Source organism: Terrapene carolina, unplaced genomic scaffold (assembly GCF_002925995.2).
Source record: "Terrapene carolina triunguis isolate 2854851 unplaced genomic scaffold, T_m_triunguis-2.0 Scaffold88, whole genome shotgun sequence".
In the NCBI taxonomy this organism is placed as follows: Eukaryota; Metazoa; Chordata; order Testudines; family Emydidae; genus Terrapene; species Terrapene triunguis.
The window spans coordinates 44,151,840-44,166,641 of NW_020664439.1; the positions used below are offsets into that span (position 1 = coordinate 44,151,840).

The 14,802-nt window shown below is 55.5% G+C and overlaps 2 protein-coding genes across 8 annotated transcripts in view; both read right to left on the reverse strand.

The window, feature by feature from the left end:
* LOC112124861 (matrix metalloproteinase-23-like) overlaps positions 1–2,513 on the reverse strand; it is an 8,449-nt gene extending 5,936 nt beyond the window's left edge. Inside the window, exons 1-2 of the mRNA XM_026649855.1 lie at positions 2,070–2,513; positions 632–762 (exon numbers count right to left, since the gene is read on the reverse strand). Coding sequence (XP_026505640.1) covers positions 632–762; positions 2,070–2,387 — 449 coding nt within the window. The 5' untranslated portion in view covers positions 2,388–2,513. The remainder of the gene's footprint in view (positions 1–631; positions 763–2,069) is intronic.
* A 6,394-nt stretch (positions 2,514–8,907) lies between these two features.
* Positions 8,908–14,802, reverse strand: part of AP2M1 (adaptor related protein complex 2 subunit mu 1) — a 45,947-nt gene continuing 40,052 nt past the window's right edge. For all 7 annotated transcript variants that reach the window (XM_024214287.2, XM_024214291.2, XM_024214288.2 and 4 more), the window contains 5 exons: positions 12,561–12,680; positions 11,821–11,956; positions 10,809–10,906; positions 10,490–10,601; positions 8,908–10,034 (listed from right to left, as the gene is read on the reverse strand). In XM_024214287.2, coding sequence (XP_024070055.1) covers positions 9,900–10,034; positions 10,490–10,601; positions 10,809–10,906; positions 11,821–11,956; positions 12,561–12,680 — 601 coding nt within the window. In that variant the 3' untranslated portion in view covers positions 8,908–9,899. The remainder of the gene's footprint in view (positions 10,035–10,489; positions 10,602–10,808; positions 10,907–11,820; positions 11,957–12,560; positions 12,681–14,802) is intronic.

The window sequence follows — 14,802 nt, forward strand, 5'->3', positions numbered from 1 at the left end:
TGCACAGCATGGAATGAGACTGTATTAGGGCAAGTGCAGCAGCAGGGTGCCAGGGTCCTCTTCTTTCTGTACCCTGGGTACCTACCTATCCCCATGGGGTCATATAGCCCAGCAGCGGGGGGGCCGTATTTGGGTTGGTTGGATCCCCCAAGCAGGCAGAGGCACTGCTCAAAGAGGCAGCCCCTGCTCCCTGCCACCCATAGCCCAGGGGGAGCAGGTTCTGAGCAGAGTCAGGGCCCCATTTCCTGTGCAGTGGGAGCATCGGAGCATCTGGCAGAGACCTCTGGGCTCCTGGCAGCCCCGTGGCTGTTACCGCCCTGAAGGAAGCAATTAGCTCCTGCTAGCAAAGGCTGGTGTCAGGGAGTCGCCTCTCTCCAGAGAGGTGCAATGGTGCAGAGGCACTGGGAGCCAGGGGCAGGCTCCGCCGTGGAGCCAGGCCACCTTCTGAGGCCTCTTAAAGCCAAGCGGTGCAAACAGGGACAGCCAAGAACTGGGCTAACAGCAAGGGACAGGGGCTGTGGGCCAGGCTAAAGAGGGCTCAGCTGAGTTCCGTATAGGGAGCCCCATATGGGAATAGCTGCAGGGGCTGCAGGACTGGCTGACGCACCCCTGTCCTCCCTGGTACACTCACTTATAGGTGAGATTAACATGGTCCCACTTATAACCAAGTGGGTTGATGGCATAGCGTCTCCTCCTGCCCATGCGACCTCCTTGTGAGACAGTGAAGCCGGGCTCTGACTTTCGGGGGGCTGTCGCTCCCTCCTGCAGGAAAATAAGACAGGCCCCCCCCGGGTGAAGCAAGAGGAGCAGCTGGGCAGGATCTTAGCCAGGCTTCCCCCACACCCTGCCTCCCACCCAGCCGGCGTGGTGTTGAACCCTCTGCCCCCATTAATGCCAGAGACCCCACCCAGACCGCACCAGGTTTCGGGCAGCTCCCAGCTCTGACTATTCAACACAAAGGGGCAGAAGGTTTCCATCCAAACAGCGCCAGCGCTAGAGGCTTCCCCTGGCAGCTGCCTCTGGGGCCACCCAGGGACCGCCTCCTTCCCAATGGGCCCTGGGACTCCTGAGCTGTCCCTGCAGTGCATCTCAGCAGCCCAGCATGGGCCTCAGTTGTCACTACGAAAGCCCAAGGGCAGCCCTTGGGAAGCATCTTCCTCTGGGGTGTTGCATTGGGCAGTATCCACCAACCAATGGCAGTTGCAGGTTAGCAAAGAGTACGGGGTCGGGAGGGTGGCAGCCAAACTCAGACCAAGGAGTTCTGCCAGGCTGCTCCAGGGGAGACTACAGGTCTCAGCGTGCACTGTGACAAGTGACCCCAGGTCCCTCTGCCTACCAAGCCTAGCCAACCCCCCCAGGAAAGCTATCAGCTGCGATCTGCTCTGTTTTACCCCCCTGAGGGGCAGCATTCGGGCTCCTGGTGCGTTGCACAAAGGGAGCAGCACTGGGGGTTTATGCTCCAGCTCCATGGTTCATTCAAGGACCCAGCGGGCAGAGAGAGGGTCCCCTCTTCCCCATGGGATGGTGCTGATTTCACTCCGCACCTGCCCTTCCCCCAGCCCAGGGCCCATTGAAATCTGGCTCAGAAAGCTGAGATCCCCTCTCCCCCACCAGCCCTGGAACCAGGGCAGGTGCTGGGCTGCAGGCTCTGCCGCGTGGAGAAAATTCCTCTGGTGTATTTTTGGCTCTTTTCCCAGCTCTGGGCGATGCCGGCCAATGCGGCAGCTGAGGAAGTGGGGAGAGGCGAAGGGCTCAGAGGGAAAGGGGCTGGAAAGCCAGAAGCCCCTTTCACTGGCCAGAGCACCCCCCATGATTTCAACGGGAGGAGGCAGAGGCAGCTCCGTGCCTGGTTCTAGCAGCCTGTCTGCAGCACTCTGGCTAAGAGATCCAAACTCCCGGGTTCCTGGCAGGATTCCCCTGCTAACCCCTAACTTTGCCTCCCTGACTTCTGTTCCCCCTCCTGCACCCCACCGTACTCTACAGCCCAGCTCTCCCCCCTCCCAAGCGAGGGGAGCGGCTACACAAAGCCCCGGAGTGCAGCGTCTCAGTGGCAGAAGTTCTCCACTCACCTTGTGATTCCAGCCAGCTCCTTGCAAAGTCTGGAAAACCACCAGCAGCAGGATCAGGAGAGCAGCCGCGGCCCCCCACCACCTTCGGTGTGGCTGAACAGGCAGATGGGGGCCCGGGCCCATGGCTGGGCTCAGCTCTCCCCTTCCCCAAGCGACAGGGCTCAATACAAAGTGTCCCCTTACCCCCACAGTGGCCGATCCCACCGACAGCCACCCGCATGTGGGCCCTCTGCTGTGAGCGCACACGTCTGCGAGGAGCCCCCAAGCTGCAGTGCAGCCGGCCCCAGCCCTGCTAGATTGGATCCATCTGTCCACCATACACGGAAACAAAGCAAAGCCCCACTTCAGCCGTTCCTGCCTCACTGCCAGATGCCGACCCCTTCCCCTCCCCAGCACAGCACCGGCAGCCGGACTGTCGCACCGGGTGGTACGCCACGACCTCTCCCCACATTTCTCCAATTCTGTCCCCTTCAGCCTGAGCATCCCCCACTTCTGAGTTACTTGCAACTCCATCCCCTGCCAACCACTCCAGCCCTGCATCTCCCCGCTCTCATTCTGCCAATGCCCCCAGTCTGTCCTGGGCTCCCTGACAGCCCAACGGCTACCCTTTAGTCTCAATGGTAATTAGGACCACAGGACCAGAAGGAAGCCCCTGGCTCTCAGAGACCACCAGCAGTATGTTTCGGGTGCCCAGGGCAGCCAACAGAGAGGTAAATCACTGTGGGGAGGGGGCCAGACTGGTACAGACCCAGCTGGTGGCTCCTACCCTGCGCCAGGCTCAGCTGCAAGTCCTGGCTGGGCTGGAGAGGCAGGGCCGGCTCTAACTTTTTTGCCGCCCCAGGCAAAAAAGAAGAGCACCGCCCTGCTATAATACTCCCTCCAGCGCCGGGCCGGGCCGGTGCGCCGCCCAAATCCCCAAGCACCGCGCCGCCCAAACCCCCCTCCCCCCCCCCGCCCCCCCCCGCCGAAACACCCCCCATGCTGCCCGGCTGAAACAAAAAAAACCCCTCGAGCGCCGCCCCGCCGAACAAAAACAAAAACCCCAAAAACACCGCGAGTGCCCCCTGCCACCCCAACATTGGCTGCCACTTCTAAGGTGCCGCCCCAAGCACGTGCTTGGTCGGCTGGTGCCTGGAGCCGGCCCTGTGGAGAGGACAGGACTTCCTCTTCCCCTGCATGGCATCTAGGGCCGGGTCCGACCCACCCCCAAATTTCTTCTCCCGGCTGCAAGAAGCTCTGCAAACTCCCCATCTCCTGCACCCATCTCTCCTCAGCTGTACGGGGAGGGATCACTGTACGGGGAGCTGCATCCCCATCTTCCCAATCCCCATGCATCCAGACCCTCCTCCTGAGCCTCCCCCACACTCAGAATCCCCCCCAATGAGCTCCACTCCCCCTGCACCTGGACCACCCCAATGAGCCACTCACACCCAGATCCCCACCCCACCAGGCCCCAACCAGCTGCACCTGGATCCCCACCTCACTGAGCCCCATTCCCCCAGCATCTGGACCCCCACACCAACCCCCCTGCTGAGCTCTATCCCCTCCATACCCAGACCACCCCCACTGAGCCCCAACCACCTTCACCTGGACCCCCCGCAGAGTCCCATTACTGTTGCACCAAGAAAACCCCAAAAAGCCCCTGTGCATCCAGACCCCCCCTGTACCCGGATCCCCTCTGAGCCACCTGCACCCAGATTGCCCCACACAGAACCCTCTCAACCCACACCTGGATCCCCCACCCTAAGCCCCTCCACACTTGGATCCTCTTTTGCGGAGCCTGCCTGCCCACACCTGACATGGAGGGGCAGGGCCCTGGGGTGTTTCTTGGGCAGGTGCATTCCTTGCGCTGTGTCAGGGTTAGGTGCAGCCTCATCACTGAGTTTGTGTCCTGGGGGCAGGGGGTTGGGGGACAGCTGCAGGGTGATCTCCCACTTCCCTTCAGCCAGTGGCCTGTGCTTCCCACTGCCATGCTAGAGCCTCCAGATTTATTTAACAAATATAATTTGCAGAATTTGAAAACTGTGCACAGAATTTGTATTTTGTTGGCGCGGAACGCCCTCAGGAGTACCTGGAGTTCGTTTAGTACCAGCACGCAAGTGAGTGGGGCCTGTTCTGCAGAATGAGGTGGAATCTGTGTCTGTGACCGTAACTACATCTCCCCCTCCCTCCTTAAGACTCCCTTATGCTGGGGGAAGGCCAGTGGTTTGGCACTGCTGCCTTTGCCAATCATGACGGGCTCACTCTTCACCTCAGCCCCCGCACTTTCCTCATCAACAAGACGGAATTCAGTAAAGAAATACACAGTACTACACATCCGGAAGGATGGGTGGGGAGAGAATCCAATGCACAAATACACAATGAGGAATAAACAGCTAGGCCGTGGTACTGCTGAAAAGGCTCTGGGGGTTACAGTAGATCACAGATTGTATATAAGCCAACACATGATGCAGTTGCCAAACAGGCTAACTTTGTGGGGTGTATTAACAAGAGCATCGTGCATAAGACATGGGAGGTAATAGTCCTGCTCTACTCAGACCTGCTGAGGCCTCAGTCAAAGTATCGTGTACAGTTCCAGGCCCCATACTTTTAAGATGTGGATGCTTTGGAGAGCATCAAAAATGATAAAAGGTTTAGAAAACCTGACCTATGAGGAAGGGTTAAAAAAACTGGGCATGTTTAGTCTTGAGGGAAAAAAAGGCTGGGGGGTGGGTGGAGGGGAGAACCTGGTAGTCCTCACATATGTTAAGAACTGTTATAAAGGGGACAGCGATCAATGGTGCTCCATGTCCACTGAAGGTAGGACAAGACTGTAATGGGCTTAATCTGTAGCAAAGGAGATTTAGGTTTGATAATAGGGGAGACTTTGCAACTCGAAGGGTAGTTGAGCTGTGGAACTGCTTCCAAGAGAAGTTACGGAATCCCCCTCCCTGACCATTTTTACCATCAGCTGGATAAATGTTTCAGGGATGGTCTAGGTTTACTTGGGATGTTTCACCACAGAGGGCTGGACTTGATGATTTCCAGGTCCCTTCCAGGCCTACATTTCTGTGATTGAGTTGCTTTAAGCACCTGTTGTGTCTATACATGCTGAGTTTTGGGATGGGGCTATTCCTCTGTACAGAACCTAGAACCCCACTCTCTGCCCGGGGTTGGTGCATGCTAGTGGAATAAAAAGAAGTCTAAGTCACTACAGCAGAATCAACTCTCAGTAGCAGGGAGGATTTGAGCTGCAAACACAAATCAGTGCCCTGCTCAGGCCCAGCCAACGGCACCAGTTTCACACAGGAACATCACAGAGCCTGCAATTGGACTCAGCTCAAACAGGAAGGGATGTCTACACTGCAAACAAACCAAAGACACCTCGCTACGGGGCTAAAAACAGCAGTATAGACATCCAGCTCAGGCTGGAACCCAGGCGCTGAGACCTTCCTCCCTCCCTCACTGGGGCTCACAGCCTGGGCTCCAGCTTAAGTGGAAACACCAACACTGATATTTAGCCCCATATCACAAGCCCCGGTTTTGCTGGGTTTGCTTGTTTTTTGGGTGGGGAGCGTAGACATAGCCTCATGCTTGTTCCCTAAATGTAAGTGACTTGAGTAAGGAAGCTGGCTGGATGACAAGTGTGTGCTCTAGTTTAAAATAGAAACCCTGGTGCTAGGAGAGGAGAGGATGCAGAGGGTTTGTTCGAGTGACGGTCAGGGCTCTTGCGTGCACCTAGAGACAGGACAGAAGCCCTTCTCATTACGTGTTCAGTATTTCTAGAGCCATGTACCAAGGGGAGCAAACCCTTGCCAGGCAGGCGGATTTTACTGCAAGTCCCGGTCAGAACCAGTACTAGAAACGGAGTTCCTAGCCCCAAGCTAGTACTGCTCTCGGTCACATGAGATGGTGGCCCCAGCCCAGGCTGCAGCAGTCCAGAGCAGGAAATCCTAGGCTATTCATCCACCCCCACAATACATACCAGCTGTTCTGCCTCACGTAGTTGTGGTCACTGTATGCTGCCGCCAGCCCAGACAGCTTCGAAGGCCTTTGGGGGAAGATGATGCTGGTGGCAGTAGTTTGCCCAAGAACACCCTCCACAGCCCACCAGAGGAAAGGTAGCTGAGCCTGCTAGTCTGAGCACTTCAGCCACAGGGTCTCAGTCTGCCAGCTAGAGGCACTGATGGCCCTGGAGGGGGGCTGAGGGGGAGGAGTATATACACCACACTAACCTGTGCTACTGCTGGCCCACCCCAGAAGACAGGCAGCTGGGCACTGGCCTCTGCCAGACTCCACTGATCCTGGGGAGTGAGTGCCCCAGCACTGAACCCAGCTGGCTTGAATGACCGTGGGGTCCACTCAGCTTCGGTTTAGAGCCTTACACAAACTTTAACTGCTTCTACAATGGAGCACCCTGCCCCCTCCCACTCAGGAAGAGAGGGGGGGCTGAGCTACATGGATGGCTCTCAGGCTGCTTTCAGTGGCAAGAACAGCAGAAGGGAACTGCTTGAATGTATTCTCTGCCATACAACCAACAAGGACCTTGGGCCTTGCAGAGAACAAGAACCAAAGCTGCGCTGGATTTGCCATGGGGACGACTAGTACTCAGCTGCCGAGTACTGCCTCCAGCAACTCACAAGGAGGGACACTTCTGCAGAAGGCAAACACCTCGCCCACTCTGGCAAGATAGATCTCCCTTCCCCCAACAGCAAGCCGCTCATCCCCAGAGCGGGTCAGAATTCCCTCCCCCAGGAGCAACAAGCTTCCTGTTGGTACCAACATCCTTGTGGAGCCCAGATAGCCCAATGAGCACGTCCTTGGGGACTGCAGATGGGACAAGTAGGGGGATGGGCTCCATGCCCAGATCCTGAGACAGCATCCAGCCAGGCTCAATGCAGCTGATGGTTCTAAGGTAGTACCAGTAGTTTGCAACTAGGGCCTTGTTTTTGTATTAGGGACCATAGCAGAGGCTGCTGCGTAATGCTCTTCCCCTAAACAAAGGGCGCTGGAAACAGGGCAGTGCCTACTGCAACTAGCACTTCACTATGGTTAGATGTCGTTACGATGCGCACGCTGACACTATGGCTTTAGGGAGCCACTGCCTATGCCCCAAAGGAACGGGAAGTTCCTGACGTGGGGTCCCGAGACAGACTTACATTATCAGACAAGGACCGACCGGCAATTCCAGGCACAAGCCCTCCAGCATTAGGCTACAAGGAAGGCTCCATGTTCTGACTCCGAATCTCACCCCCCTGCTGCAGAGATGGCTCCAAAAGGCTCTGTTCTCACTTTGAGAATTAGCCTGCGTGGCTCACGGTAATTAAGGATAACAAAGCAGAGGTGCCTACCTGAGTCTGCAGACACCCTAACATGAGGGCAGGGGGAGGAGCTGCCCCATTCATCTCAGTGGATTGAGAAGCCAACATTAGCCCAATGCACCCACCCCTGAATCGACTGCTGGGTTCCCCACCCACCCCACTCGAGCCTTGCAATCTGCTCTGCTGCAGGCAGAGACTGGCTGAGTCATTTGCTCCCGGCCAGAAGACGACAGGCCCGGATCTGCCTCCTGAGCTGTGTGCAGGGCCAAGACCACGGTAAAGGATCTCGACTTCCACACCCAAGGACAGTGCTTCATAGCAAAATAATGAGCACAGGACTACTGTGCGGCCATTGGTATGTCATTCAGCCAGGCCAAGCCTTTTTTAAGTCTAAGTCAGAGGTGAGCAAACTACGGCCCGCGGGACCATCCTGCCCGGCCAGGGAGGCTGGCCAGCCCCCGGTCCCTCCCCTGCTGTCCCCCCTCCTTCACAGCCACGTGGGCAGCGCTCTGGGCTGTGTGCTCCTGCAGGACAGCGCGTCTGGCTCTGGCCAGGCAGCGCGATGGCCAGACATGCTGCTTTGAGTGGCATGGTAAGGGGGCCGGGGGTTGGATAAGGGGCAGCGGGTCCCAGGGGTCAGTTGGATGGGGCGGAGGTTCTGGGGGGGCAGTTGGATAAGCATGAGTGTCCCTGGGGGGGCCTGTCAGGGGACGGGGTTGTGGATAGGGGTCAGGGGACAGGAAGCGGGAGGGGGTTGGATAGAGGGTGGTTAGGGGACAAGGAGCAGGGGGGTTGGATGGGTTGGGAGTTCTGAGGGGGGCAGTCAGGGGGTGGAAAGTGGGAGGGGGTGAATAGGGGGCAGGGGCCAGGCTGTTTGGGGAGGCACAGCCTTCCCTACCTGGCTCTCCGTAGAGTTTTGCAACCCTAATGTGGCCCTCGGGCCAAAAAGTTTGCCCACCCCTGGTCTAGGTGGAGTTGCACCAGAATCCAGGGGTCTTCTCACCAAAGTTAGGAGTAGCTTGCCAGGCTCCGTAAGCCTCAAGCACTAGCAGCTACCAGAACTCCAGTCAGCGAAAGGTCTCCGCCTGAATGAAAATTGCCACTAAAGTCACCAGATCAATGACCTCCATCAATTTGGGGGTTCTGCCCATCTACTACTGGGCTACAGGGTGTTGCCCTGCAGTCATTTTAGAAGGCAGAGGTCTGAACAAGTTAGCAGCACTGCTGGCTACTGCAGCTACAAACCCATCTTCTGCCCACTCCCAGTTGCAGCGAGCTGCAAAATGAGGGTGTCTTCTGCAGGGGAGCTCTGTCACAACCCAAGAGTCCAGGGAGCTAGTGGGCAGGTGAGTAGTGCCACCATTACTGGCAAGCAAGAGCTGCACTAGCCCTCTTCACCTGTCCCAATCGGGCAAACTTTCAAGCTATTGGGTTGATGGGAGCCCTGACGTTTCCAGCAACATGGCAGCATTTACAGGCCAAAGCCTGTGTCCCAGCTCGGCTCCTTCAAGGCCCCCATAACAGCAGCTCTCACAGCCTCCAGTGTTCTACGTACTTTATTAGGTTTAGAACTGGACAAATCACAAAGTGTACAAAATGGAGACCACACTATTAGAAGCAGAGGACTGTGGGTAGCAGCAGCATTTCTATAGACCCAGAAGCATTTGGTAGAAGTGTGGAGAGGGTAGGCTGGGGCAGGGTTCTCTTACTGGCCCTCATGTTTCAGATTGCCAAGGACGGATCCTGTAGTTCACATCCTGGGTAGAGTAAGGATGACCTGCGCCCACACCCGCTGGGATGGAAGAGGAGTTTCCAATCCACTGGAGGGCAGACTCTGGCTCAAGCCAGCATCAGGTGGGGGTAAGTGCTCCAAGGACCTGATATGGGCTGTGAAATGCTGTGCCACCCACATACACACCAGCAAGAGTCTTAAACCCTTATCCTTTTTGGTCACAAACCTTCCCATGGCAGGACACGATACTGAAGACTTTGCAAGGAAAAAAAGGAAGGTGGTGAGGCTTGGTGAGCTCACCACACCTAGGCGCCTCAGACTGCACAACATCTACCACGACAGCAATAGCTAGTACAGGAGCCAGGGTAGCGTCAACTCAGATTTGTCCAGTCTATGGTTTTCAGGCCTATTCTACGAGTACATATGCACAAGAACTTCAAAAATACTAGGATATGATGCAAGTAGCGAGACACCAACAGAAGAGTTTAATGGTGGATGTTCCCTAGAATGATCCTAGGAGGATGGTGGTTAGACTAGTCCCTCCCCACCTTGGGACAGGAAGCAGGAGGCTAGCTATGCTCCTCCTGTGCATGGTCAGGTTCTGAACTTCAGCTGCCACTCTGGTGGTAACGGAGATCATAGACAGGAGAGAGTCCATTCCCGAGGTGAGCCACAGGGGTCTAACTTCCAATCCGTGTGCAGAGGGGGCCAGACAGATGCTCTCTTTAAGTGTACTTGAAGACCAAGGAGACTGGGAGGGTGGCTGGGGAAGAGAGGGAACCCGCCAGCCTCTTGGGGCTAGCACCTGGTCTCGTAGATTCCACTCCTGCCGATGTACCTCACCCATTTGATCACATCATGGTCACTGTAGTTCAGCTTTGGCTCAAAGACTTTCAGATAACGCACCTTCAGGCCAGAGGGTGCGAATGGGACCTGTTCAGAGAGGGAACAACCAATGGAAAGAGTATGAGCAGAGCACCTGAGAACACTGCAGGCACCTGGGATCCTGATCATGGGATGCAATACTATGAGCCTGGCATAGAAGTCCTAGTCCTAGGCCCAGTCTTCCTCCAAGCCAGGCATGGCACAAACCAGAGGGTAACTGCGGAAAGGAACAGGGAAGGTATTTCTAGAGACTTTGAAGGCACATACGCAGGGAGTGCTGCAACCACAAGGCCTGCCAGAGGGCAGCTACGCAGGGGACAGTCCCACTGCAGTTAGGAACACAAACTGCGGGCCTCCTCCCACGGCTCCTAAAGTGGTCTCCAACAAGCCTGAGCTGGAAAGAGCTTCCATAGCAGAGGTTCCTCCCAGCAGGACAGGTGACAGCGGCCAAGTGCCCCCAAGGCTAGATTTGTGTCTGAGGAGGAGGGATGCAGCCATCCTACCTCAAAGTTCATGGAGATTGGCGGCCGAGCCCATTTCTTCTTGTCATTGGTGGGCAGCAGTTCAATCTCTGCACTGATCTGGGACTCCTTCATTCCAGCCATACGCTTAATTCTAGAGGAGAAAAGGCCAGAGATGTCAGAGATCCACCAGAGATTCCAGCTATTCCACCTCTTCCCTAGGAAAGAGGGATCTGGCCTAGTGCAGACAGGTTGCTGCAGGACCCAAGCACCCAGCAGAGTTGTGGAGCGACTCCTGATTTGCATGGAAGTGTGGTTGCCCCCCCATGCAGGCAACGTCCAAGCTACCATGCTCACTTACTTCCACACGATGGCGTTCTCGCTGGCCTTGTACTTCGCCTTCCCTTTCATACAGATGACCTGCACTCCACTGGTGTTGAGGGGAGTTGGGATTCGGACCTGGAAGACAGTTAGTTAACAGGGGCAGGAAGAACTCTGGCTGGGGTTAAGAGTCTGTGGGCAACTTCACCTTCACTCAAAAACAGACAGGACAAGCTGCCCAGTCATGGATCCCCTGACCCTATCCCATCCATTCCAGGGCTCACACGCTAGCTGCTACTGCAGAAACACTAGATACCGCGCCAGGAATTATAGCATGAGACTCTATAGCATGAGAGGGAGAGAAACCCTAGGGCTTGGAGAGAGCTTTAAACCCCCTAGAGCCACAACTGCCAACTGGTGCTGAAGGAGCCAAGTGAAGCCTTTTCCCTTTAATTCAGGCAGGCAGCTCTGCTTGAGGAAGCATGGGGGGGGGAGCGGAGGGGGAAGCATGAATATGCCTTCCAGCAGGTGTTACAAGCAGTCCTCCCCAGGAAGGGTAAACCCCACTGCAGAGATGTGTGCACGCGGGGAACAGGTTTACATTAATGGACACCATGGACACCTGGAGGAGGTAGTCAGGAGTTCTGCAGTGCAGTTTTATGCTCCCCCTGGCAGCAGGCTCTGCTGCTGCACATCTGTAATTGGCCTGGTTACCTCTGGGTGCAGTGAGCAATGGGGCCGCTCACAGCATCAGGCGAGTGAGAAGGGCACAAGCATTGACAGTGGCTGGAATGCTCAGCGAACAGCTGCTGGGCAGGTGCCTGGAAGAGCACAAAGTGAGTCCAGGCCAGCACCCAGGGAATGGTCCCAATTCGGAGGGGCAACTTTTCAGGCAGATCGCACACAGCTGACTTCGTAGCCCATTATCTCCCTAGCATGGCAGCACCAACACTAGTCTTGCACAGTTAGACTTCATCTCCCAGGATACTGGGGTCCCAGCTAAGCCCCCTGCTTCTCTCCAAGGCACAAAACCACATGGGGCTTTGTCTTACCTCTATCTTCTGGGCCAGCAGGGAGGGTTTGAAGTTGGATTTGATCACCACTTTCACTTCCAGCTTGGTGCGGCCCACCTCCCGCACCAGGGGAATGACACGGAAGGGCAGGATGATGTCCTTGGTGGTTCGGTATCTGCAGGGATAGGACGAACACATCAATAAACCCTGCAACGGAGAAGGCCCTTATTGCCTCAAATGGCAGCTGCTCTCCCAAAAATGGGGAGGCCAACCATGCACTAGAGGTAAGCTCAGACTGCTGGATGGCTCCATGATTTATTAAGAGCACTCGCTGGAGCCACCATTTAAAGTGAGCTGCCCCACACGCAGGATGGGGGAAGTATAGGCCAATGGTTAAGATACAGGACTAGGAGTCTGGATTCCTGGAATCTGTCCCTGGCTCTCGAGCCAGTCACATAGAGGTTGGTTTAAGTGCTAGGAAACAGGGTTGCACCCTACAGATTGGGGATCTGTATGCACTGCTTTGGGAATGGCTAAGATGACCCTGGGCTTCGGCCCTTGACCTCTGGGACATCTGTAAAGTGGGGAGCTGCGCAGATCATTCTCCCCTGAGGAGGTGCAAGGCTCACCTTGTTAGCATATAGACCTGTGAAGCCCCTTGGAGAGAAGGAGGGACCAGACAGGCAGGGTGCGCTAATGCTCAAGGAACTTGAGGTCAGCTGGAGCTAGCAGCACAGAGGGAGGCCAATGCAGTGGCTCTGCATTCCCAGTGGCCATACCTCATTAACTCAAACTCTCCATCAGGTGGGATGAAGCTGATGCTCCTCTCCGAGTCGAACTTGCTGAGCCGCACGCACTGGTGGAAAGTGCAGTCGTCGATGGCGATTGACTGTTTGCCGCTAAAGCATAAGACAGAAAGTTACAGTCCAATTTGCGGCCCCCTAGAATGTCATGGGGCACGTGAGGTCTGCCCATGTCGTGTTTCACAGTGAGTATTCTACGTGAGCACTTTGCCATCACAGGTGTATCCATGAAGTGAGGGAGGCAGGGAGGGAGGAGAGATTCAGGGGACACAGGCCTGCCAGCTCAGACACACACTTTCCTTGTCTCAGTGAACCACTGAAGTCACATCAGACCTTCAGGACACTTTCTTAAGTGAGAAACCTAAACCCAGGCCTAGGCTGGACGTCCCCCATGATCTGAGCTGGACAGCAATGCTGGAGTCTGCCCTGCTAACATCACTTCACTGGGCCATGGGAAACTCAGCCAACCTCACCCAAGCAGGCGTGTCCCTGCAGTGAAGTCTGAGGGGAGAGGAAGCATTTTCCTGCACACAGCGCTATTCCACTCTGACCCTCTGGGGTGTCCCTTCTCAAATTTCCACCTTGTGAAGTTTTCTAGTCACCAGCCATGTTTCCATGCACCTAACAGTGGTTCATTCCAGGGCCACAACCCCTCCTCACTGAGCCAGCCAGCACAACAAGTTTGGCTTGTGAAGCACAATGCTTCCCTGCCATAGGTCTTAAGTTCAGCTATTGAATTTCTGGCATTGTACCGGTCAGTCAGATAGATGCTGCTCCTGGAATGACCAGAGTGCCTGGGACAGCAACTGGATTCCAACACTCTGAATATCCTCATTACTGCCTCTGAGGATGCAAGGGGCACTTGTCTGCCCCAAAAGTTTTGAGGGGGATGCGTGAAAGGGACACAGCCACCAAAAGTGACAGGGAAAGGATGCCAGAGTGCAGGAGTCTGGCAGCTGGGAGGCCTGGAGGACTTCATGGTCAATAGGGGAGCTGTGTAAGAACAAGCAGCTTGGGAAGCAGTTTGCTTCTCATTTATGCAATCATCTGTATCCTAAAGCAGCCCGTTGGTGGAGGCTACAAGGACAGACTCCAGTCTGACTGGTCGCTGTCTACTATACACAGCCTTTGTATTGCAGCCTTGACACAGGCCACTCTTCAGTGGCATCTGCCTACTGCTTCCTCTTCAGAGAAGCCCAAGGCCCTTCTATTTTGCCAAGGGAGAGAGACACCTTTAGGTCTTGGTGCCTTCCCATGTATCTATGGAAGGCCTTTATCGCTGGACTAGCCAGCTTATTACAATAGTTAATACTTTTGCAGAATAGAAAAGTCCTACTGAGAGGAGAATTATAAAGTCCCAGCCTCTCCAAGATTGCCTAACTAGATTCTACACCAAAGCGGAGTCACTTGTGCCTTAAAACCTCCATACATTGGAACTTGGAAGACAGTTACCACTGCTGGGCACTTCAGTACCAGAATTCAGTGCTCCTGCTCACTGCTGCCATGGCCAGAGACAGCTCAGTTTTTGATCACCGAGATGGGGAGTTTCCCTTCCTGCTTCCCTACCTCAGAGAGGCAGCTTTACAATTGGCAAACCTGCTTTGAAAACTCCCATCCTGTCTCCCCACTTAGCGCTTCTGGCCAATAAAGGAGCTTTGGAGAGAGATGGCTGCTATTAGCTATTAGTGGTGGAGAATTACCACCCAACACAGAGAACTTTACTAACTAGAGCAGGGGTTCTCAACCTTTTTCTTTGAGGCCCCATCAACAGGCTATAAAAACTCTATGGCCCACCTGTACCACAACAAATGTTTTTCTGCATATGAAATCCAGGGCCGACGTTAGGGGGTAGCAAGCAGAGCAATTGCCTGGGGGCCCACGCCACTGGGCCCCCCCCCATGAAGCTACGTTGCTCAGGCTTCGGCTTCAGCCCCGGATGGTGGGGCTTAGGGCCTCAGGCTTCTGCCCCACATGGTGGGACTTCGGCTTTCCACCCTGGGCCCCAGCACGTCTAACGCTGGCCCTGCTTGGCGGACCCTCTGAAACCTGCTCACGGCCCCCCAGAGGGCCCCGGACCCCTGGTTGAGAACTGCTGAGCTCAGGATTTCCCAGAGCTGTAGCTCCTTGCCAAGGGTCACATGGGGCTTTGTTCAGCCTACCATCTACAACCTAGCGCCTGGACAGATGGGATTAAAGGGACCAGAGAAGTGCTAGTTCT